The 26,147-nt window shown below is 38.9% G+C and overlaps 2 protein-coding genes across 7 annotated transcripts in view; both read right to left on the reverse strand.

Annotated features, from left to right (window-relative positions):
* Nucleotides 1-1,807: 1,807 nt before the first annotated feature.
* On the reverse strand, nt 1,808-11,632 carry rcc1 (regulator of chromosome condensation 1). The gene is made up of 10 exons (XM_087812599.1): nt 11,570-11,632; nt 10,609-10,703; nt 10,354-10,541; nt 9,887-10,066; nt 4,632-4,728; nt 4,417-4,539; nt 3,823-3,963; nt 3,619-3,738; nt 2,608-2,760; nt 1,808-2,349 (listed from the first exon to the last, which is right to left on the reverse strand). Exons 2-10 carry the CDS (start codon nt 10,685-10,687, stop codon nt 2,174-2,176), a joined length of 1,257 nt encoding a protein of 418 aa, XP_087668725.1. The 5' UTR covers nt 10,688-10,703; nt 11,570-11,632; the 3' UTR covers nt 1,808-2,173.
* Nucleotides 11,633-12,911: 1,279 nt separating this feature from the next.
* phactr4b (phosphatase and actin regulator 4b) overlaps nt 12,912-26,147 on the reverse strand; it is a 44,232-nt gene continuing 30,996 nt past the window's right edge. For 5 of the 6 annotated variants that reach the window (XM_087813123.1, XM_087813124.1, XM_087813125.1 and 2 more), the window contains 9 exons: nt 22,943-23,074; nt 18,208-18,715; nt 17,114-17,382; nt 16,861-17,047; nt 16,735-16,790; nt 15,547-15,608; nt 15,334-15,471; nt 15,194-15,270; nt 12,912-14,186 (listed from right to left, as the gene is read on the reverse strand). In XM_087813123.1, coding sequence (XP_087669249.1) covers nt 14,171-14,186; nt 15,194-15,270; nt 15,334-15,471; nt 15,547-15,608; nt 16,735-16,790; nt 16,861-17,047; nt 17,114-17,382; nt 18,208-18,715; nt 22,943-23,074 — 1,445 coding nt within the window. In that variant the 3' untranslated portion in view covers nt 12,912-14,170. The remainder of the gene's footprint in view (nt 14,187-15,193; nt 15,271-15,333; nt 15,472-15,546; nt 15,609-16,734; nt 16,791-16,860; nt 17,048-17,113; nt 17,383-18,207; nt 18,716-22,942; nt 23,075-26,147) is intronic. The other variant, XM_087813126.1, reaches the window with a different exon arrangement.

A 26,147-nucleotide genomic window follows, 5' to 3' on the forward strand; every position in this document is an offset into this window, starting at 1 on the left:
AGAGTGTACGATAACAGAGATGATGGATGTCAACAACTAAACTCAACACTTCCAATAACATCAGATCTGAGGTTGAAGAAAGTAGTTTGATGACATGACGTTGAAGTATTAATGACGTACAAATGATCCACATATTTACCCAGAAACAGCTGTTTTTCACCGACAGCGTCTGAACGGCTGGTCTTCAAACGGCTGCTCCTCAGAGAAACCTCCTCAACAGTGTTAGCGCTCCGGGACCAAACCTCGTTCGGTGCCACCGACTCCCTGTAATCTCATAAACCTCCCAATCTAGCAGAAGAAATCAATGCTGCGAGCCTCACATATCCATCATTTCACTCTTCAGCTCTGGACCTGCAAACAAAAACCTTTTTACACATTTCTCATAAAACTCTGTGTCACATGTCACACTATTGTAGGAGAGAGTATTGGCAGGATTATCACGTTACAGGGGCAAAGATATACATTGTGATACTGTAGGAACTATGAGTGTCAACCGTTGTGTAACCATTTCACAGTATAGAACTAGAGGATGCATTGGATCACCTCCTAATCCTATTACTTTAAAGCCATTCCAGTAGTTATCAGACAAATCTTTGTTTGTCGAACCTCTAAGAAGTCGATAACCTAACAGAATTTACCGTATTTTTCGGACTATAAGGTGCAATTAATGTACTTTACTTTTCTCAAAGATCCACAGTGCACCTTATAATCCTTATGTATCAACTCTGGTTAACTTAGTGGCCTTGAGTTAATCTGATACACAAATATATACATACATACATAAATAATGTAATTCAGGAACATTTGAAACCCTGTACAAGTCCAATTAACACTTATGTGCAACTATAATTTTTGCACTTGTGGTAGCTTTTAAGATTTGTTTATGAAATCTCATGTCCCAAAACTTTATTGACACCACATGCATCACATGACCAAATCTCAGACTCATCATTGGTCAACAGCAGCTCCAGGTTTTAATGGGTTTGAAATAAACGCATAAAATACTCTGTAAACACGGATTGAGTTTACACTTAGATGTTGACAACTAGGAGATATGTGTAGTATTGTCCAGTACTTGACTCTGGTGTTGTGATAGTGTAGTAACAAGTATATATGTGTAGTATTGTCCAGTACTTGACTCTGGTGTTGTGATAGTGAAGTCACAAGTATATATGTGTAGTATTGTCCAGTACTTGACTCTGGTGTTGTGATAGTGTAGTAACAAGTATATATGTGTAGTATTGTCCAGTACTTGACTCTGGTGTTATGATAGTGTAGTAACAAGTATATATGTGTAGTATTGTCCAGTACTTGACTCTGGTGTTGTGATAGTGTAGTAACAAGTATATATGTGTAGTATTGTCCAGTACTTGACCCTGGTGTTGTAGTATTTTCAGACCACATGACTCTTGATGAAGTCGTAACTGCTTCCATTTGTTTTCAAACCAAAATATGTCCAAACATCGGCTTTAGAAGCTGCTGGAGTCACTGTATCCTCTCGTCCCCAGTCAGCCGTGAAGCACGTAACGACTGTTGCCATCTAGTGGCAAGACGATTCATTGCAACACAAAAATTAATGATGCACAGAATATATGCATGTTAATTATAAATTAGTTTTACATATTATTTTGTATATTTATTTTAAACACTATTAAAATAAAAACCATAGAAGAACTATGATGATATTTTTGAATAATTTAACAATGCTGAATAAAAATATATCTTGCAGACCAACATTATAATTATATATAAATAGATAACTTTTCCTCTGGAGAAACGGTGAGAGTGCAGGACACGAAAGACGATGTAAAACTTAAAATGTAATCTTTATTTCCAGACCGGAACAGCAACATGAAAGGTGACTCCTTCTCCGGGACACGTTCGCAGTAGTCTCGCACTCGGCGCTCCCGTCCGAATGCTCCGTGGATGTTCGCTCGCCAAGTTCAAATCAAACCGGCGACACAATTTAAAAAAATAGCCTCTTATCCGCCGAGTACGCTTGAAGCATGATTCCCGGCAGGAAAAACAAAAGTTCTTATAAAAGCACCTGATCTTCACCTCCCTCCCATCGGTGCCTTGCTCCCCCGACATGAGGCACATCGAGCCGAATCACCAGGACGGACCCCCCGCCCCCCCATACACCTTCCCTCCGATATTTGGGGGAAGAAAAGCATCAGCTCTCCTGGTTGTCTTTGACCAAAAGGACGGTGTGCTGCCCTCCACTGGACGCCATCAGTACTGAGCGGTTCTCCAGCTGCTTGCCAGTCATCTTGACAGGGACCCACTCGTCGTCCTCCTCCCCGGTGCCCAGCTGCAAGTTGGTGCCCATCCCCCAACCATACACCGACCCTGGACCGAGAACAGCGACAGTCAGCTAACCCGGTATCGGGAGACGGAAGTGTGAGTTTTTAACACACAAATACGGCGAGAGATTGTGGTTATGAACGATAGCGACGCTTCAAAAAGTTGGTTCCACTTGAAAATCAGTTCAGGTTCAAACTCTTATCATCATCAATGTGAATAAAAACAACGTTATCGTTTCTACCAACCGTATAAATTTAGCTAAAAATATGAATCCACCCTCCAAGTCTCAGGACCTTCACTGACCTTCTTTGGTGACGGCGAAGCTGACCGCTGCGCCGCACGCGATCCCAGTCGCCGCCTCGATCTCCGGCACCTCCGTGGGCTCGCCAATCTCCTCGGCCATCTTGCCGAGGCCCAGACGCCCGTACTCGGCTCTTCCCAGACTGTAGACCTTCCCTGGGGGGGCGAGAGGAGGACGTTCATCGGAGCTCTGAGCTCAAACAAACAAGAGTCTGGTTCCAGTCGTGGGTAGTTCTGTGGCGATGCACTTTTTCAGAACCATTTTAGACGACACGGAATTGTTCCACTCTTTTGGTTGAATAAATAAAATCCAAAAATAGTTCTAAACATCAGCTTTAAAAGCTGCTGGAAACGGATGTATCCTCTCGTCCTCAGTCCTATTCTCACTCCCCTAGTTGTGGGGAGCCTTTATTGCGGAAGTTACATTCCGAAAATTAAAATTATTTATTAAATATATATATATATATATATAATATATAGCATTAAAATAAACCAGCAAAGCAGTGACCATTCAATCTTTCACTTGTTTTAATTAAATGAACATTTATCTGAACTTTAAAACTCCACATTGCATATGTCATTACTCTCAAAAACCGATAATGCTTTGCCGCCCAGCCAACCAATCACAGCAGTCGATCTCTTTTGACATAGCAAAAGACATGTCATTTAAATAAAGTACTGTAGCGACCAATCAGCCGCCACTTAATAGAGCTGTGTGTAGAAAGTTTTGTTGGTGGGTGTGGTAATAACTACCTTCCTCTATGTTCATTGAAGTTTATTTTAAACAGATTATTTATTTGAACTAAGGATAGAGTAAACAAAACAAGGATTTTTGCTGTTCCTGCAGTTTGATACAATAAATTAAAGTATGTATTACAGAGAGCAAAATAAATCTGTGAAAACATGAGACCACGTAGACAACAACATATCCAGGATCCATCAAGTTCATTTTTTCAGCAATAAAACTTAAACAGCTCATGGTCATTGGACCCAAATCCACAAACTCCTGCTCACCCTGGTCATCCAGGCAGACGGTGTGATGCTGCCCCCCAGAGAAGTCCACCCAGGACGTGGTGGAGTTCTTGAAACAGGTGGCTTTGATGGGCACGAAGCAGACCTGGGTGTTCTTGGTGCCTGCGGAGAGCGACGGCGCCGGTGAGGACGCGATAACGACACCATCGTCGGATCGTCCGTTACGAGAGGAGTGAGCCACGTTACCCAGCTGTCGGTAGTTTGAGAGCCCGAATCCATACACGACTCCGTTCTTCGCCACGCCGAAGGTGAAGTACGCCCCGCAGAAGACGTCCGTGAAATGAGGTTTTCCTCGGATTTTGACCACCTGAGGCTCCAGCAACCTGCCTGAAGACCAGACACATGGATGAGATCCTTATCGCAGCACAACTTAGTTTATTTTTGGATTAATGGAATAAGAATATAGTACTTAAGGTTTAAATTAAAACATTTAAATACTTTTTGTTTTAGTTTTTTTTACTTTTGTTTAAACAAAAATATATATTTTTTTTTAATCTATTACTAAATCTAAAAATTCAACCTTTCAATTTGGAAATGATTTCATTAAATTCATTAATAAAACAATTAGACTATAAGAGTACTAAAAAATCTTTAAATTAAATAAAAAACATAATTAAATTCTTAAAGAAATAAACATTTTAATTTAAAAGAAAGAAAAAACAAAGTTTCAACATTTTAAATGTTAAATTCAACCATGAAATATTCTGATGGCACTGATTTACTTCAATAAACTCCTCCATTACTCCAAACAAAGTGATCCAAGGTGATCCAAATACTCACTGAGGCCTTTCCTGCCGCCCCGGTTTGAGAACTGCTCAGGTACTCGCCCCAGCTGACCCTGCTCTGCGGTGCCGAGCGTGTACATGTTTCCCTCCATCGTCACCAGTGCCAGATGATCGTTCCCTGAGGACGGATCACAGGTTGAAACGAGGCTTCTTCTTCTTCTTCTTCTCTGCAGCGACAAATGTTGCCACGAGATGAGACGCCGCTCTCACCCGAGGCGATCTTCACGGCTGGTTCCGAGATCTTGAGGGGGAGAGGCACGGGTGAGGTTTTCATGGCTTCCAGCAGCCCGATGACGCCGTTATTGTCCTGGAAATAAACAAATAAAATAACATTAACAAGTCTGTAAAAAGAGAATTTATAGATGTAACAGTGAAGCAGAGCCTCAGTGTGTTTATAGGCAGGACAAGAGATGGATCAGGGGTCAAATGTCATGCTGGGAGCAACAAAAAAAAAGACCCATAAAATGATTTGAAAAAGGGTGTAGAGTAATATAATTGCAGATGAAATCATTGTATATTTATTGTATTCAAATATTCATGATAGAAATTGAAGTGGAAATAGTATGAATGAAACATTTCAACAGCTTATTGAAAGTTAAGTTAGACTTTAAAAAAAAATACAAATTGAATTCAAGACCAACCTGACAAACTAAAATACTTTTTTTAAACACATTAATTACTGATTCAATCACGATTTTTTAACTATTCCTTGCATCTCATAATACATTTCAGCAGATATTTTCGGATTTCAATCCAACATTGAATCATGAATAATAGCTAAAACCAGCTTTAATTTTTAAAAGTATAAAACCAATGGATCAAGCTTCTTATCTGACAACACAAGGGCCACATTTGGCCCGAGGACAGTCAATTTTTTATATTTAATTCATATTAAATCATCATTGCCCTGCATTAAAATCCATCATACAAAACAATCTGTAGATGGTGTCAACTAGTCAAGGACAAGGACAGACATCTGCGTAAGTCAACTGATAAACAGATTCTCTCTAGACAACATTAAACTGCGGTAAAATTCCACAACACGTGAGACGGCCATCTTAGAAGACAAGTGTTTAGAGTATCTGACCAATCATACGTGCACAAATGACTAGAGGCGTTTACCTGAATAGTCATACTAAAAAAGATCCGCAATTTCGTTAGAACTTTTCACTAAACGAGCATTTTCTCTTAAACTCATTTCCCGTGTCCCTCTTCACCACCACCATGTATCGATCTGGACAGGGGTCGGTTCATCGGAACAAAACACTAACACGTGTCTGAGAAAAGCTCCGGTGTTTCTGTTACGTCAACAGCCGGATTTTTCAAAAAATCACTTTCACCTATGGAACCGAACCTCTGGGTTCCGAAAATTGCTTCACTTTGTACAGAAGCTTTACTTCATAAACCCCTGCTGTGAAGTCACAATGAACGCAGGAGAGTCTGTGGTTTTTATCATCGTAATAACACGTGTTAAGCACAGCGGACGGACTCTCCTGCACAAACACCAACAGATATCAGGGTTTTTCACCTACAGACCACACAGCTTAGTCTGCCAGACTCCTGTGCTGGCTCCCCTCTGACACACACACACTCTCTCACACATTCACACACACACACCCTCACACACCCTCACACACAACTCTTCAGCTGCCACACTGGCCCAACACCAAGTCCAGCAGATCCACACGCAGCAGCTGTGCTGTCCTTCCAGAGGGTCTGGCTATAGAAGCCTGCTTGACAAAATCCTTGGAGTGTTCTCTGGACCGCTGCCTTGTTAGGATTGACAAATGAGAGCCGGGTGCTTCTCCAGCGTAGGCTTCCAAACAAATCATTTCTGGCTCTTTCCCCCGCAGCCGTGTCGGGGGAAGACGGTCCGTGAGCCTCATTTACCTGACGAACGTTGTTTCGCTCGCCAGCTTCCTGCAGCGCGAGCGGCTATTAAAGTTTATAAGGCAGAGAAAACACCCTGAGAATGTTTTCTCGCCTCTTTATGGTCAACAAACGTTCAGATAGATTGTGCTCAACGACGCGACACTGACACATTTAGTGCATCGTTACAGTCCAGGGGCCACAGTTTCTATTTCAACGCATTTATTGTTATTCAAGTACATTTATATATTTTTTTAATCATACCCATAATTATGAATATTCCAAAACAGAGACCCCTGGTCTAGGGACTGGTACCCGCCTGTGGAGCATTTGGTATGGGATCGCAAAGAAAGATGATATACTTTATATAATTTCCGTTGGACCGATTATGTTTTGAAATGCGTTTTATTTTGAAAAATAGATTGTACATCTTGACAGGTCAATATAGTTGTTTCAGTCAAGTTTAGTTTCAAAAATATACCTTTAAAACATACCAAGAAAATGTTTTGCATTTCCAAGAGTCTTTATTTAAGGGTTCGGTCCTTGACTATAACACAGATATTCAAATGGTCCACGGTGCAACAAAGGTTGAGGATTTTTTTTTAGAAACCTTCTAATAAAATTGACTTTCATTTATACATTTCTCTCTTTTTCTTTATCGTTTGCAATGCATTTAAAAAGTGGCCATTCATCCCCAACTCCTGATTTTGGGAAAAATGCAACTCTATTTTTCTCTTTATTTTTGTGTTAATGCGCATTTGTGACTGAAATTGTCAATATTATCAAGAATTAGACGTGAAATAAGACACTTATACATCAATCTGGAATTATCAGGATAACAATTAACAAACACAAAAGGTTATTTCATCGATCTAATGATCGAAATTAAGTACATCAATAATTATAAACAACAGCAATTAAATGGATGACAGTTTCAATCGATCTATGATAATTTGTCCAGCACTGAGTCTGCATCAAGGAAGATTATTTGAAGTTTGTCTGCTTTCATGATCGTGATACACAGTGAAGAAGAGAATTCTCTGCCAGTGACAATTTTCTTGTGCATCGGTCTGGGTTGAACGTTCAAACTGGCTAAAACTAGTTTTTCTCTGCAGAGTCTGTGGACTCTCTTTTGGAGGTGAGAAGCTCAGCCATCTGGGAGACGCTTGAACGCACAACCACTGCGCCTCTGCTTCCAGAGAGGGTCGGTTTCGTGCGGCTCCGGAATATCAAGAGCCGGACCCGGCCACGGTCTCGACACCGAACCCACGGGGCTGAGTCATGTGTGTGTTCGCAGAATCACAATCACTCATTTAAGATGTTAGTCCGTTACTGGAGCGACTCACTCGCTTCTCTGAACCAGCCGTGAGTTGATAAACTAGTCTGGAAGGAGCAGTCTGTCAAACTTCTACCCCGTTAAGATGTACATGTTTAATAAATCTAAATCTTTACACAAGACCAGCAAATATAACACTTATCCATTCAGGCTCAGATCATTCCAAACAGTAATTTAATATCATATTTTTAGGATAATTCAAAACAGGGTTGTGCAATTTATTTTCCCAAGGGGTTGTTGTGTTTAGTTAGACGCTGGATTTGTCGCCTGCCTCAATTTACGAAGAACATTATTAATCCGCAAAGCATTGCGAGGGGAAAAAGATAAACACATTTTCAGCCTTTCAGGTAATGGGTGTCGATTTGATCAAAACACGATTAAGTGGAGCAAAAAGAGAAACTAAAAATTGAAAAATAGTATCGAGAATTAGATGTGAAATAACATTAAAGATCAATTATACATCAATTTGGAAATATTAGGATAACAATAAACAAACACAAACGGTTATTTAATCTATCTATTGCTCCACAACTACCTAAAGATCAAATCGTCTCAGACGCGAGTAACTGATGCGCCGGCGATACTCGCAGATGTGCAGCGATGAAAAGAATGAAGAAGATTTGAGGTTCGGGGAGTGTTTCTTTTCAGCACAATCCAGCAGAGACTGCAGCACGAAGGCAGCGGTATTAGAGCAGTAATTACCCGTGCGCCAGCGAGCATTCATAATGAAAAACCAACTTGTGTGTATCCAAAGACTCATGCAGGCGATGCTTATTTTTGGAGGATGAGACAAAAAAAAAAACCCTATACATCCTGTTCTTCTACTTTATAGAAAGCTTTCCGATTATCTTTTCAGCCTCCAGAACTCCGGAGTGGAAATGAATTATGGTCATTTGCACGTTCATCACACAATGAGGGGTGTCATCATTAGCATCGTCCAAAAATCAGTTGACTCGCGCTTCATTGTGCTTGTGATCGTCGACTCTGGTGACCTCAGTGTCAGTGGATGGGCTGATAGAGTGAGAGGTCACACATATAAAAAAACACTATAGCCACAACCACGAGGAAGGCCATACAGATCACTAGTGAACGCCTCCAAGAGACTGGATTAAGAGGGTGGATCCTTGACGGGCTTCTTGGAAAAGGGGGGTTGGGTTTATAGACCTAAGATTTAAGTGCGCTTCAAGAAGATTCCCCTTCCTTCTCTAACAACAACACAACGAGCCTCCTTGAGTAATTAAAGCCGATGAAGTAACAATTCCCGCGACAGTCCTGCACGTCGAATAAAAAGCTCAACACAATAACCGAGTGTTTCATGCATATTCATTTCAGGGCGAGCTGCCAACACGTGCGGAGCAGCGACCAGAAGATAAAACGCTGCAGCCATTGTCAAAACAAAACAGTCGTGCCATCATTTAACATGTAATGAGAGCAGCAACAAAGTGTGTGCGTGTGTGTGTGGGGGGGTAAGTAAGTAAGTAATTTATATATATGGGTGTATCAAATTAGGAACGACTACATGAGTCAAGACGCTTGAAAATGGATGAACACACAAGGTCTGCAAGTGCTATTAAAGTTTAACTAAAGTGTGTGTGTGTGTCGTTGTGATGTTGGACTCTATTGTATCATCAGTGTGTGTTTGTACAAAACTCTTTTTTCACTAAAATATTGACATTAGAAAATGATCTTAAGCCCCGCCCACAGAAAAATTGAACCATAACCACAACCACTCCGGTGCGATTGGTCAATTGTGGAAGTCTGTCGCCGAGTGTCAACAATTCCAGACCACCTCCAAGGGACTCGTTGTATGAACAAAGCGAGGCATGATTACAGCTGGCTGGAGGAGGAGTGAATCCATTATAACGGCATAGAGGACTCTCGTAACCTCTCGTTCGTCCAGATTTCAGAGCAACTTTATAAAGTAATAAGTGGAAAACATGGTCATCTGGGAGAGGAAGACTTCAACATTTACTACATGCGAGTCAGGAGAGCTGGAGTTTTCACATTAGTTAACCCTTAAATTTTTATTTTTTTCAGCCAAACTCGATATCAAGTACTTTCAAGAGAAAATAGTTAAGATGCTATTCTTACAAGAGCTTCTTTTTACGAGCTGGTATGAAATAAACCCGTTTTAAAATAATCTAAACTGATTTTGATGTTACAGGGAAAACGATCCCAGGCTAAGAGATCAAGACCAAGATAGTGTATAAAAGCCAGTAATATAATTTAATCACTTTCTAAACGTGCCAAAATGACTCACCCTGAAGGAGCCCCAGATATAGACGGTTCCGCTCTCTGTGAGTGCAGCAGTGTGGCTATCACCCGCACACACCTGGACCACTTTCTCATCCAGAGCCACCTTTCCTGGGGACATTTCGGACCCCTCCTCTGTCGTCTCACGACCAAGTGCGCCCTCGTCGTTGCAGCCAAATGTGTAGACCTAGAAAAGAAAGAATATGTCTTTCCTGTTCTCAATTATTATAAGGAAGATCATTACAGCAACTGGAAACTTTTGTAAACAATGTCACCGTAAAACTTTAGAGAAAGAAGGAGTGAAAGAAAGTATGAGAAAATGAGTAAAGGTGCCGAATTTATTATCATTAATATATTAATAAAGAGCTTGTCCATAATGCAAGTATAATAACCAACTGAAGGGGGCGCTCTACAACAATAAAGCCAGGAGGTTTTGAGAAACAAAACACTACATTGTTGTTTATATTCTCTTACGTTTCCAGCTTCACTCAAGCAGACGGTGTGCATTCCTCCGGCCACAACTTGAACCATTTTTTCGGACAGCGACACAAGAGCCGGTTTCTTCCTCTCCGTGATGTCCTCGCCTAAACCCAACTGCCCGACGTCCCCCTGGCCCAGGACCAGAACCTGGCCGGCAACTTTGCCATAACTCCTGTGAGAAACTAGAGAGGGGGAAAAAACGTTTAAAACTTTACAAAATAAATAGGAAAACTTTAATTTTAAACTCACCTTTTACTTTTTTGGCCTCGTGGCCGTTCTCCTGAGGGGGCTCGGACTTCCTCTTAGGGGCCATCTTTTTAGCGGACATAACACAGTAACCGTCACTGAAGGGGAAAATAAAGGGTTAAGAAAATCCATCTCAGAAGCATAAATCAAATTTGTTCAGTCATACGTGGCAAACGATTTCCGTAGACAACATTTCACAAAAGAGGGAAATACACAATTAATTCCAGAGGCAACAAACGTAGATCAATACACGCAGGTGAGGTTTATGGGCTTTGTAAAAGAATCAAGATGGAGGATAAGAACAAACAAAGATTAAAGTTTGACAGGCGAGTGTTTTAAAACAAATACGGTTATCAAAAACCTCCCTACATTACCTAACGTTTAAATATTCATGAAAGACGACAAACACTGAATGTTCTACAAGTCGAATATAGTCTGAATCTTCTCTTATTATTTAAAGTCTGTGTGAACATGTTGAATTATGAAACAAGAGAAGTCTCTGCAGCTGTTGTGTCTGCCAACATCTGTGCACGGCTGCTGCCAAAGAAACCAGAAAACAAACAACACTTGATTCATAAAGAATACTATCAACTAAAGTGTGTATTTACGCCATTTTTGTTTCCTATTAAACTGAATATTAGGTCGACGTTAACAGCGTGGTAGAAATGCTGCTCCATGTGGAGTTTATAAACCTTAACTAACATCTATTTACGACATACATTCTAATGTGAACGTGTTGTTAAAGTAAATAAAACACTTGTTTCATTGATTTTACGTCAATAACGGTTTTCTAACAGCGTAGTAGCAAACGAGTGGCACTGTTGCTACATGGCTAGTAGCGCTGTTAGCATGACATTTACAATATAAACACAAATAGAATATTTTCACACGAGAAACAAATACACAACAAACGAAGCGATGTTTTAACACGAGTTCGGGAGATTTAGAGTTTGTGAAAACATACCGATAAAGGGTAGAAAGAAGTTGTGCAGTCGTGTTTAAAGAGAAACATGCAGTCAAGCTTGTTCCCGGTTCTAAGTACGTAATAATCCTGCGACTCTGACCGGACAAGCTCCGCCCCCTCAAAGACGCGCGCGGTTGTGACGTAGACTCGGAGGGAAAAGCAAACTTTGAAAGTTAAAAAGAGTTTAATTGGATGATTTAATTATATATATATATTTTTTTTATCGATTACCCAGTAGATTTTTTTTTTTTACTTGTGAAGCATTAAGTAATCATCCTAGATTTTCTCCATCACAATAAAAAGTGATAAACTGCAAAATATGTCACTTAATTTAACAATATATACAAAATATTTCACTCAATTTTAACAATATATACAAATATTTCACTCAATTTAACAATATATACAAAATATTTCACTAAATGTAACAATATATACAAAATATTTCACTAAATGTAACAATATATACAAAATATTTCACTCAATTTAAAAATATATACAAAATATTTCACTAAATGTAACAATATATACAAAATATTGTCATTCAATTTAACAATATATACAAAATATTTCACTCAATTTGAGTCCATATTTTCTAGAATATGTTTTTAGTCTGTGATTGAAAAAAACCCACAGAGAAAACAAAAAGCAATTGTAACAATTTTATTTAAATCAAGGTCACACTACGTACATTAAAAAATAAATAAAATGTAATATAATTAAATTCTGAAAATGTTATTTTTCCAAAAAACATAGAAATCTAGCCAAATTAATCAATTTTAAATGATGCCAGGAATTTAATTTAATTTCTCAAAACTTGCCTTATCGATGAAATGATTATAATGTAAAAAAAAAAAAGAGAAGTAGTTTAGGTATAACTTTATTGATTCCTAGTTGGTCCATAATACACAACTAAAGTATCTAATTCAATAATTAAAATCAAAGCCTTATTACACAAATATCAAAAAGTTGTTTCAAACTTTTAATAAAATGTACACTATTGTTAGAAAACGTTATTACATTATTATGCAATAATTGTTGTTACATTATTATGAGACCACAAATATACTGAACAACATTTTATTAAAAAAAGAAAAATACACATATATATATACAGTATATATATATATATATATATATATATATATATATACACATACCTAGATATGATTACTAATTTAAAAATAATTAGTTAGTTAATTTCTCCTTTTTTCTTAACTTGATTAAGCATAAAAACCAGAGATGTTTAAAAAAGATGGACATCATTAAAATGCACGTTTTATTTTTCAAAAATAAAATGTACTTTTAGTGTTTCATGGCAAAAAACACGCAGGAAAGTGAGCAATTGTAACAGTTTTATTCAGATCCAGGTCACACTATGTACATAAGGATAAAGATTCAGTCGATTAATTCTACATTCAATTAAAACTTACCTCAAAAGAAATGTTCCTTTTTTTAAATTTTATTTAGTGGCTTTTAAATCAGAAGCTAACGTTTACGCGCTTAAAAAAATAGCAACCTATAATACTTTTAATATTTATTTTTCAAAATAAAAAGGAAGACGAGATATACACAAGCGTCAGTTTTTAAACTATGATGTACACATCGAAACCCTGTTAGCTACCGGCCGGACGCTGACGACTCCAGACTCCACCGTTTATACTGTTGTTGTCGTCGATGGATTCGTTCATAAATCCCTGATCTAGCTTTTGTCGGTAGAGTCGTCTACACACACGTTTGGGTTGAAGGGAGGCACGAAAACGTGGTGAAAACGTAGAATTTGGCGAGCGTTTGTTGGATGGACCCATGTCGGCTCATGCAGGCGATCGTTGTCTTATTATTCAATACGTTGGCACAGAAAACCTCCTTAAATCGATCCTATTCCGAGTTAAACGACCACTTCACGTCACGACCATAAATACAAGCAAAGCCAAAGAAAAAATAAAGAAAAAAAAAGGCTCAAATAACAACGTTCACCACTCGTGTGATCGTAAAATATCTTGTGCATCTCATGATATTTCCTTATTAGATCTCTCTGGGTTTTTTTTTCTTTCTTAAGTATCACAAGCTGTACAAATTGATAAAAAACACACAATATCCCAGAGTTTCCAGTCTAGTCCGCGCGCCAGTCTTCGTCCTCCGTACACTATTATTACAGTGTGTTAAGTGATTGTAACTACTGTGTTATTTCACATTATCAAGATGAGTTTTGCATTTTCATAGACAGCAAAGAATAAAGAAGGCAACACAGCATGAGACCGCTTTAAAGGTTTTTTCCCCAACTACGTCCGAGTCCCTGAGGGGCCAAAGAGCGCTACCGGGGAGACTCGGCCCCTGTCGCCCCCCCCCCCCCCCCCCCCGGAGGTCCCTCCCGCAAACTTGTATTGGCACGTGGCTCCCCCTGCTGTCCGGGAGGAAATACTGCATCTAGCCCCCCCTTTGGCTCCCGCCACCGGTCGAGCGAGTTCACGTTGAGCGAAGGTCCAGGTCTTCAAACTGTACAGTACATTCTTGGAGAGAGGAGGCGTCCTCGGAGAGAGAGAGAGCAGCTTCTTAACGCGAGGATCTTAAGTGCTTCGTTACCCAGGGATGGAGAGAACGCTAAGGACGGTGGAACCTGGAGGAGAAGAAGCACAAGAGGAGCCGTTAACTCACATTAAGGTATCGAGAAAATATCGATATCGCGATATTGGCACATATACATCGTAAACATGTGATCATTTATTTACCTTTTTTGTTTAAATCAAGCATTTCTTAAATACGCACTTCGACCAATCAGTGTCACGTTCTGTAAAGTTGTCAATTTGTACTTCTATGTCTCGTTGTCGTTTACGTCTCCGTCTGTCTGTGAACTGTGCGGCGCAGCTTGCTAGGCTCGGTTGCTATGGCGACGCATCAGTAATACTAACTTATGATCCAAACACTAGTGTTTTTGTTTATGTTAACCTTGAATCCTTTGTCTTTGTTATTTTTCTTTGAACTATGTTCTTTATCTTTAGACTTAGATTGTATCATCTTGTTCTTTCTCTTTATTTCTCTTTGTTCTTGTTCTTATTTTATTTTTATGAATAATTGCTGTGGCTAATTGGAAAAAAACGATTTCTCTTTCGGGATCAATAAAGTTATACCTAACCTAACCTAGTGATCCAGTCACTCGTCTCTTTCAACCTCCTTCGTTAAAGCAACATATTGTAAGAACTTTTCATCTCGTCTCAGTTGTTTTCTTATAAGATCGTGAACTTCCAAACGAGTGTAAACCTGTCCGTCTTCACCGTATGCTAATGAGCTAAGTTAGCGTCAGATAATTTATAAAGTGTTATGTGTGCGTGTACAAGGAGGTGGATTTATTATTGATTTGGTGATATCGCGAAGCGCCGGCGGCTCCTCTCTGATGTCGCTCAAACTGAAGTGATATCTTTCTACGATCATGTCGGCACAGAAACACGTAAATAAACTAAAGGTAAATATCGCATTGTTTTCCTTCTCTAAACCCCTGGACCTACACTACAGTACTCACACGCGCGGAAAAAACACACATATCACATTAATATTGATATCGCGATTCAAGACACCAATATCTAATATCGTGCAGCGGTACATAAAACTGTGTACATGAACAAATACCTGGTATATATCCTGCTGTCTTCATGCACCTCCATCTCTGTGCTCTTGTAATCGTTGAGCTCCTTCCGTATCGCAGCCTAACATGAGATACAAACGAAATTAAAGTCTAGTTTCCTGCTGGATATTTTGTTATGCGTGACCTTGTCTGCAGGGGTCAACTTGGTCCAGGGCTTGTCCGCCCTGCGGTCGTAGTCCTGGGCGTCCGTGACCTCCACGTACTCGTGGAACCGCAGGATCTTCCGGGCTTGCAGTTCGGCGACAGTCGGCCTCTGACTCAACTGTGACCGGCAGATGTTTCGCGTCAGTCAGACGACGATGATGACGATAAACCTGAGAAGACGTGCGACGCTCACCTTTCTGGTCAGACGCCGCTTGATCTCCCGGACCTCGGCCTGTCTGTCGGCCTGGTTCTTGGCTGCAGACACAAAAGAAGGCTTTATTTAGACCGTGGTTCTGATCCGTCCTACTTTAGTTAAAAATAAACACCGTTTCTAAAATTAGACGCTTGAAAGTAGACGATTCATTTTAATCTCCACGAGGGAAATTAATTATTTTTTATGACGCAGACGCGGTTAAACTTAAATATCTTGTTTTTTAAGATGCATCTTTATTTAGCGAACGTTCTAATTCAATGTTCACCTTCTTGTTGTATCATAATTTCTAAATATAAATCTTATGATATCAGAAAGTATCTAGTAACTGAAATATAAAATAGTATTTCAAAAGATATATATGTCAAGTTAGCATTGCTAATTAGCTGCATGCTAGCGTTAGCGATTCATGCTAAAACTAGCTTGATCAGAAGTAGCATGTATCATTTATTATTTCTTAATATACTTATATTTAATACTATCTATTAAAGTGACTGTTTAAAGAAAAGAGACAATTATTCTGTTAAGCTTTTCACTTTATTTTTTTTCTGGCTTATCGTTATTGAAGCTGTTCTTAAGTTTTTTTTTTTTTTAGTAATATTAATAATAACAGAAATAATAATAATAATAATAAAATAGCACATTTGATACATTCAGTAGTCGAAAGATTCTTTACAAAAGCAACAATAATCATGATTCATTTAAGAATAACAAACTACACTAAGAACAGAACAGAACAATAGTAACAACAATATGATAAAAAAAACAACTAGATACAATTCATAATTTGTATTTCTCTAAAATATATAAAATCTCTTCAGATTAAAAATAAACTCAGCACGTATACTCTCTATTTAATAATAAATTAGTTAAATGTTAAATTTTGCATTATTCTGAAGCTATTTTAGTCAAATAATTAGATTTATTTCAGATTTTAACGTTAACTATGAAGCATTTTTTTTCAAAATACTGTAATAAACAGTGAGATAATGATTACGATTAAAACAATTGTTGTCGTTTGTGGATTTGCTCACATTAATGTCAACATTCCTTAAGCACTGAGCAGTTCAAACAATGTGATATACGACTATATGTGATATAATACGACAATGAAACGCTTCCTGTAGTCATAAAGTTGATCTAAAGAGCTGTTGAGCTGCTGATACTGACGTTGAAGGATGTTTCTCTGCTCCAGCTCCTCAGCCGTCGGTCGCTGGCTCAGGCGTCTGAGAGAGAAAAAAACAAATCTTCATCGTCTGAAATCATCCGAGGAATCATCTTCACGGGGAGTCTCACCTGGTGAGTGCGGTGCCGATCTGCTGCCGGATGGCCTCCCACTGCTCCCGGGTCTGCCAGGTGAGCCCGGCCTGACCCGGGGGTTTGTCGTCCCGGCTGCCCCTCTCCTGGATGAAGCGGTCCCGCGAGAGACCGCTGAGCTTCAGCGCCAGAGTGTCCTTCCTCTTCACCCTGCTGGCCAGAGCACCTGCGGCGACACACCTTCTTGTCAAGAAGGTTCCTCAGAACGACCCGTTCCAAACCGTGGACCTACTGAGCGGAGGCTCGTCCTCGTCGTCCTCCTCCGAGTCCTCGTCTTTGTAGAGCACCGGACCGTCGGAGTCGCTGTCGTCTCCTCCGTTCACGTCGTCGTCGTCGTCCTCTTCCTCGCTGCTGTTTTCGCCGGGAATCACGCAAACGCCGACGTCGCCGACCAGACACCTGCGACTCCGCGGCTCCAGCTCCGGCTGAGGGATCTCGCCGTCGTACTCCTCGTCCTCCTCGTCGTCGTCCTCCTCCTCCTCGGAGTAGTCGTCCTCCGATCTGGCGAGAAGACATGAGAGTCAAGAACATCGTTCTGCCTGTGTATGGAAAATATCAGTGACACAAGAATAAAGGCTTCTTTTTAGAATTGGATTAAATCATTTATATTCTGACATTTTTCAATGAGTTTTTATTGAATAATTGAATTAAATTCCTTGTATATTGAAATTTTGATTGTGTTTTTAATAAATAAAATTCCAATATTTAAAAAAACAAATACATTTATTTTAGCACATAGATTTTTATATAATAATATATTTATATAATAATAATATTTTTAAACTCTATTATAAGAAAAAACTAATTCAACCTGTATAGAAATCTATTAAAAACTAAAATGCTAAAACAAAAAAATTAATTCAAAGTTGACATGTTTGAAATCAACTATTAAATATTTTGATGGCATTTTTAAATTAGTTTTTATAGAATAATTGAATTCAATTCTTTGTATTTTAAGATTTTGATTTTGTTTTTAATATTTACATGAGAAAATTCCAATATTTAAAAACAAATACATTTATTTTAGCACATAGATTTTTATATGGATTTTTTCCAAATAATAATACATACATAGAATTTTTAATTTTTTAAAACCCTATTATAAGAAAAAAACAATTCAAAGTTTATAGAAATGTATTAAAAACTTAAATACTAAAAAAAACTAAATTCAAAGTTTATAGAAATGTATTAAAAACTTAAATACTAAAAAAAACTAAATTCAAAGTTGACACATTTTCAATCAACTATTAAATATTCTGATGTTACTGACCTAAACACTGTTTTATCATCAAATAAAAAGATGGTATTTCTCCGTCAGGAACTCACAGTTTCAGTGGTTGTATGCTGACAGGTAGGGGGCGCCCTCGATCTCCATGGTACTCGGTGTCAAAGAGCAAGGCGTGCGCTCGCTGCGACCCGTCCGGGTTGGGCTGAGCCGGGCCGGGGCTGGACAGAGCCCTCTGGATCATGATGTGCAGGGGCACCGGCGCCGGGCGCTGGGAGGACTCGTTGGTGGGACTCTGGGGGTCGAACAACATGGGCTGGGGGAGCGGGTGGGGGTACGAGTGCTGATGGTGCAGGAGGTGGTGGCTGTGGATGCGAGGGGGGGACGGGGGTCTGTGCGTGGGCAGAGGGGGGGAGGGCGGCGTGGGAGGCAGCTGGAAGCTGACGGAGTGAGGGTGGTCCTCCAGGGCGAGGGGCGACGGGTGGACGGGGTGAGTGGAGGACGAGGAGTCGTCCGTGATGCGTTTGGTGACCGGAGTGGTTCTCTTTGGCGGCATCGGAGGAGAGGGTTTGACCAGACTGGTGCCACCGGTCGCCTGGACCAGGTCTCCTGGAGAGACACATCGAGAGTCACAGAGAGTCACAGAGATATAGAGAGTCAGAGATAGAGAGAGTCAGAGATAGAGAGAGTCAGAGATAGAGAGAGTCAGAGATAGAGAGAGTCAGAGATAGAGAGAGTCAGAGATGGAGAGAGTCAGAGATATAGAGAGTCAGAGATAAAGAGAGTCAGAGATAAAGAGAGTCAGAGATATAGAGAGTCAGAGATAAAGAGAGTCAGAGATATAGAGAGTCAGAGATATAGAGAGTCAGAGATAGAGAGAGTCAGAGATAGAGAGAGTCAGAGATAAAGAGAGTCAGAGATATAGAGAGTCAGAGATAGAGAGAGTCAGATAGAGAGAGTCAGAGATAGAGAGAGTCAGAGATAGAGAGAGTCAGAGATAGAGAGAGTCAGAGGGAGAGAGTCAGAGATAGAGAGAGTCAGAGATAGAGAGAGTCAGAGATAGAGAGAGTCAGAGATAGAGAGAGTCAGAGATAGAGAGTCAGAGATAGAGAGAGTCAGAGATAGAGAGAGTCAGAGATATAGAGAGTCAGAGATAGAGAGAGTCAGAGATAGAGAGAGTCAGAGATAGAGAGAGTCAGAGATATAGAGAGTCATAGATAGAGAGAGTCAGAGATAGAGAGAGTCAGAGATAGAGAGAGTCAGAGATATAGAGAGTCAGAGATAGAGAGAGTCAGAGATATAGAGAGTCAGAGATAGAGAGAGTCAGAGATATAGAGAGTCAGAGATAGAGAGAGTCAGAGATATAGAGAGTCAGAGATAGAGAGAGTCAGAGATAGAGAGAGTCAGAGATATAGAGAGTCAGAGATAGAGAGAGTCAGAGATAGAGAGAGTCAGAGATAGAGAGAGTCAGAGATAGAGAGAGTCAGAGATATAGAGAGTCAGAGATAGAGAGAGTCAGAGATATAGAGAGTCAGAGATAGAGAGAGTCAGAGATAGAGAGAGTCAGAGATATAGAGAGTCAGAGATATAGAGAGTCAGAGATAGAGAGAGAGAGAGAGTCAGAGATACAGAGTCAGAGATAGAGAGAGTCAGAGATATAGAGAGTCAGAGATAGAGAGTCAAAGAGAGTCAGAGAGAGAGTTAAGTCATGCATGGTTTGCTCGGACCATGAACATTTAAAAGTGGATCTGAACACATTAGTTCATCACACTTACACACTGGTGTCACATGACTGGTGTCACATGACCCAGGGTCACTGATGATTGACAGGTGCACGGCCGACATGCTCTGCAGCAACATACACGTGTAGCTTCACAAGTACACGTTACATCAGATACTACTTCAAGTTCAGACTCAGGTGTTGTCACTATTTCATGATATATTTAATCTACAGAGTATTATAAGTTCTTACAGATACTGTTGAAGTTAAGAAGTACAAGTTAAAACTATAGATTAAAAAAGAGGAATCACAGTAAAAAAAAAAGCAATAAAAAAAAGGTATGGAAAGTATTAGTCATTTCATATATGTTCATAAAATTCATAAATAGTAAAATAATAATATGAAAAGATAATCTTAGAAAGTAAAATATATATTTTTACATAATATTCTACGAACCAGATACATATACCTGTATATATAATATATATATAATAAAAGTATAAGTTAGCAAAGTGTATTAAAATATTGAAACATTCTAAACAAGACGTATGGAGAGAAGTAGTTAGTAATTTAATCTATGTTTATAATCCTTAAAGAAACTTTTAAAATCATTGAGGAAGAAAAGTACTTAAAAAATAGTACATTTTTTAAATATTAAAACTATTTTAACACGTTTTTAAAAGAACTGTAAGAAACAAGTAGTCAGTAATTAAATCTCAAAATAATGTGAAATAACAATCCATTAATAGTAAAATAATGATTTTAAATGGTTAAAACTACATAAAGACAGAAAAGTACATTTTTAATATTAATAAAATTATTAATGGAACTATAAAATCATATTGATACGTGTTTCAATAGGAATTCAAGAAAATTAGAAATTAAATATATGTAAATACAACCTCAAATGACTCAATGAATAAATGGTTAAAATCATGATAATTTATTAATTATAACCATAGAAAACAAAGAATCATGAGATTCTTCAAACAAAATAAATTAACTTTTCTATAAACACAAAAACCGGATTAAAAACATGCTTATCAAAGAATTTTTTTAATATGTTATACATTTTATAACCATAATAAGTGAAATATAAGTAATATATTTATGTTTCAATGTAATAAGTGTGATCATGTGGTAGTTGTTAATTCAGTATAAATAAATATAATCCTATATAAAAACATTAATTCTAAAAATACAACATACATCTTTACACTTTATATGTTCTAAACAAGAAAAAAAAAATCTAAAAATGTATGAACAATGTACAATAAACCAAACCAACAATAATAAATAAATATTGGTACATGTTTTAAAACTATTCATTAAATAAATGTAAATATGATCTTAAAATAAGTAAATAATGGTATAATAATAATCATCACAGGAAGTGACCTCACAAGAGACATAAACCTGGAAATAAATATTTATACATGTTTTAAAGCTATTAATTCAATAAATGTAAATATGATGTTAAAATAAGAAAATGCATATATTGGTATAATAATAATAATTAACACAGGAAGTGACCTCACAGGAGAAATACACCTGTAAATAAAGCTATGAAGTAACAGGAAGTGACCTCACAAGAGATATAAACCTGTAGATAAATATTGATACATTTTTAAAGCTATTGATTCAATAAATGTAAATATGCTGTTGAAATAAGTAAATAATGGTATAATAATAATCATCACAGGAAGTGACCTCACAAGAGACATAAACCTGTAAATAAATGTTGATACATGTTTTAAAGTTATTCATTCAATAAATGTTAATATGATGCTGAAATAAGCAAATGCATATATTGGTATAATAATAATAATCATCATCACAGGAAGTGACCTCACAGGAGAAATACACCTGTAAATAAAGCTATGAAGTAACAGGAAGTGACCTCACAAGAGAAATACACCTGTATATAAAGCTATAAAGTAACAGGAAGTGACCTCACAGGAGACATAAACCTGTAAATAAATCTATAAAGTAACAGGAAGTGACCTCACAAGAGAAATACACCTGTATACAAAGCTATAAAGTAACAGGAAGTGACCTCACAGGAGACATAAACCTGTAAATAAAGCTATGAAGTAACAGGAAGTGACCTCATAAGAGAAATACACCTGTATATAAAGCTATAAAGTAACAGGAAGTGACCTCACAGGAGACATAAACCTGTAAATAAATCTATAAAGTAACAGGAAGTGACCTCACAAGAGAAATACACCTGTATACAAAGCTATAAAGTAACAGGAAGTGACCTCACAGGAGACATAAACCTGTATATAAAGCTATAAAGTAACAGGAAGTGACCTCACAGGAGACATAAACCTGTAAATAAAGCTATAAAGTAACAGGAAGTGACCTCACAAGAGATATAAACCTGTAAATAAAGCTATGAAGTAACAGGAAGTGACCTCACAGGAGACATAAACCTGTAAATAAAGCTATAAAGTAACAGGAAGTGACCTCACAGGAGAAATACACCTGTATATAAAGCTATAAAGTAACAGGAAGTGACCTCAAAGGAGACATAAACCTGTAAATAAAGCTATAAAGTAACAGGAAGTGACCTCACAGGAGACATACACCTGTATATAAAGCTATAAAGTAACAGAAAGTGACCTCACAGGAGACATAAACCTGTAAATAAAGCTATGAAGTAACAGGAAGTGACCTCACAAGAGATATAAACCTGTAAATAAAGCGATGAAGTAACAGGAAGTGACCTCACAAGAGATATAAACCTGTAAATAAAGCGATGAAGTAACAGGAAGTGACCTCACAGGAGACATAAACCTGTAAATAAAGCTATAAAGTAACAGGAAGTGACCTCACAGGAGAAATACACCTGTATATAAAGCTATAAAGTAACAGGAAGTGACCTCACAGGAGACATAAACCTGTAAAAAAGCTCTAAAGTGAGAAGCTGAAGCCGTGCTGCTGAAGCATGAGTTCACAACATGCAGCGTCTTCATCATATCAACACTTGACCTCTGACCCGCAGCAAGAGAGCGCAGACACATGTCTTTGCACCAGAGCGTATATGGACGAACATGCATCTTCGGTCGCTGTGACAACAGAACCACCTGCCGGACCAGCGCTGGTGTTACCTGAGCGCAGGCCTCCCGCCCGCCGGCACAGGTAGACGGGCAAGGACAGGTAGACGTCGTACTCGCACTCGCGTCTCCAGCAGGACCAGTAGAGAGGAAGCTGAGCGTTCTCTCCCCCCTGCAGGGCGGAGACTGACAGAGAGGAGGTCTTCAGACGCACAAGCTACACAACTGCACTACACAACTGCACTTGCTACACAACTGCACTTGATACACAACTGCACTTGATACACAACTGCATTTGATACACAACTGCACTTGATACACAACTGCACTTGCTACACAACTGCACTTGATACACAACTGCACTTGATACACAACTACACTTGCTACATAACTGAACTTGATACACAACTGAACTTGCTACACAACTGTACTACACAACTAAACTTTCTACAAAACTGCGCTTGCTACACAACTGCACTTGCTACACAACTGCACTTGATACACAACTGCACTTGCTACACAACTGCACTTGCTACACAACTGCACTTGATACATGACTGCACTTGCTACACAACTGTACTTGATACACAACTGCACTTGATACACAACTGCACTTGATACACAACTGAAATTGATACACAACTGCACTACACAACTAAACTTTCTACAAAACTGCACTTGATACACAACTGAACTTGATACACAACTGCACTTGCTACACAACTGCACTTGCTACACAACTGTACTACACAACTGCACTTTCTACACAACTGCACTTGATACACAACTGAACTTGATACACAACTGAACTTGCTACACAACTTTACTACACAACTAAACGTTCTACAAAACTGCGCTTGCTACACAACTGCACTTGCTACACAACTGCACTTGCTACACAACTGCACTTTATACACAACTAAACTTGCTACCCAACTACACTTCATTTTCTACCCAACTACACTTGCTACACAACTGTACTTGATACACGACTGCACTTGCTACACAACTGCACTTGCTACACAACTGCACTTGCTACACAACTGTACTTGATACACGACTGCACTTGCTACATAACTGCACTTGCTAAAACAACTGCACTTGCTACACAACTGCACTTGCTACACAGCTGTACTTGATACACGACTGCACTTGCTACACAACTGTACTTGATACACAACTGCACTTGATACACAACTGAAATTGATACACAACTACACTTGCTACACAACTGCACTACACAACTAAACTTTCTACAAAACTGCACTTGATACACAACTGAACTTGATACACAACTGCACTTGCTACACAACAGCACTTGATACACAACTGAACTTGATACACAACTGAAATTGATACACAACTACACAACTGTACTACACAACTGCACTTTCTACACAACTGCACTTGCTACACAACTGCACTTGATACAAAACTGAACTTGATACACAACTGAAATTGATACACAATTACACTTGCTACACAACTACACTTGCTACACAACTGCACTACACATTCTACAAAACTGCACTTGCTACACAACTGCACTTGCTACACAACTACACTTGCTACACAACTACACTTGCTACACAACTACACTTGCTACACAACTGCACTTGCTACACAACTGCACTTGCTACACAACTGCACTTGCTGCAAAACTACACTTGCTACACAACTGTACTACACAACTGCACTTGCTACACAACTGCACTTGCTACACTTGCTACACAACTGTACTACACAACTGCACTTGCTACACAACTGCACTTGCTACACAACTACACTTGCTACACAACTGTACTACACAACTGCACTTTCTACAAAACTGCACTAACATCACTTTGATGTTAACAAACACTTTGTTTTCTCTTTGTATAGTTGTATCTCTGACGCACAAACTCTACTGACGCACACCAAAGTCGAAAAGGCTAAATGTAGTTTGTACTTTTCTTCTCTAGAGTCGCGGACGATAAACGGGTAAAACCCCAGAGACACACTGGAGCATCTGTGCCAGAATTGAACCTTCAACCACTGGAGCCCGTTATCTGAGCAACACGAGCTTATAAAGCAGTCGAGGCGTAGAGAGAATTAGCAGGAGAGCGACAAGCTGTTCACATCGTTAGTGTGTGTGAGTGTGTGTGTGTGTTTGAGTGTGTGTGTGTGTGTGTATACGTGTGCATCTGTGCATTTAGAAGTTTGTTTGTGTATGTACATGTGTGCGTGCCTATGTGCGTGCTTCTGCGTTTGTGCATTTGTGAGTACGTGTGTAGGCTTGTGTGCATGCATGTGCATTTGTGAGTTTTTTTGTGTGTGTTTGTGAGTATATAAGTGTGTGCGAGCAAGTGTATGCATATGCGTGTGTGCATTTTTGAGTTTGTTTGTGTGTGTTTGTGAGTATATTAGTGTGTGCGAGAATGTGTATGCATATATGTGTGTCCATGTGTGAGTTTGTTTTTGTGCCTGTATGTGCATTTGTGAGTTTTTTTTGTGTGTTTGTGAGTATATTAATGTGTGCGAGAATGTGTATGCATATATGTGTGTCCATGTGTGAGTTTGTTTTTGTGCCTGTATGTGCATTTGTGAGTTTTTTGTGTGTGTTTGTGAGTATATAAGTGTGTGCGAGCAAGTGTATGCATATGCGTGTGTGCATTTTTGAGTTTTTTTGTGTGTGTTTGTGAGTATATTAGTGTGTGCGAGCATGTGTATACATATGCGTGTATGCATTTGTGAGTTTGTTTGTGTGCCTTTATGTGCATTTGTGAGTTTTTTTGTGTGTTTGTGAGTATATTAATGTGTGCGAGAATGTGTATGCATATGCCTGTGTGCATTTGTGAGTTTGTTTGTGTGCATGCATGTGCATTTGTGGTTTTTTGTGTGTGTGTGTGTGTGTGTGTGAGTATATTAATGTGTGTGTGTGTGTGTGCATGTGGATGCATATGCTTGTGTGCATGCCTGTGCATTTGTGAGTTTATTTCTGTGTGTTTGTGTGCATTTATAAGTTTACATGCGTTTGTGAGTATATTAGTGTGTGTGTGCGTTTGTGAGTTTGGTTGTGTGTGTGTGTGTGTGTGAGTATATTAATGTGTGTGTGTGTGTGTGCATGTGGATGCATATGCTTGTGTGCATGCCTGTGCATTTGTGAGTTTATTTCTGTGCGTTTGTGTGCATTTATGAGTTTACATGCGTTCGTGAGTATATTAGTGTGTGTGTGGGTTTGTGAGTTTGGTTGTGTGCATTTACTGTGTGTGTGTGTGTT

The sequence above is a fragment of the Callionymus lyra genome, chromosome 17, assembly GCF_982586985.1.
Source record: "Callionymus lyra chromosome 17, fCalLyr1.hap1.1, whole genome shotgun sequence".
In the NCBI taxonomy this organism is placed as follows: Eukaryota; Metazoa; Chordata; class Actinopteri; order Syngnathiformes; family Callionymidae; genus Callionymus; species Callionymus lyra.

Excerpts from the sequence above, each read along its gene's own strand:
- rcc1 (XM_087812599.1), bottom strand. The coding sequence starts at position 10,687 with ATGTCCGCTAAAAAGATGGCCCCTAAGAGGAAGTCCGAGCCCCCTCAG. Across the intron at positions 10,542-10,608 it reads CGAGGCCAAAAAAGTAAAAG|TTTCTCACAGGAGTTATGGC; the intron begins GTGAGTTTAAAA and ends CCCCCTCTCTAG. Across the intron at positions 2,761-3,618 it reads CGTCTGCCTGGATGACCAGG|GGAAGGTCTACAGTCTGGGA; the intron begins GTGAGCAGGAGT and ends TCGCCCCCCCAG.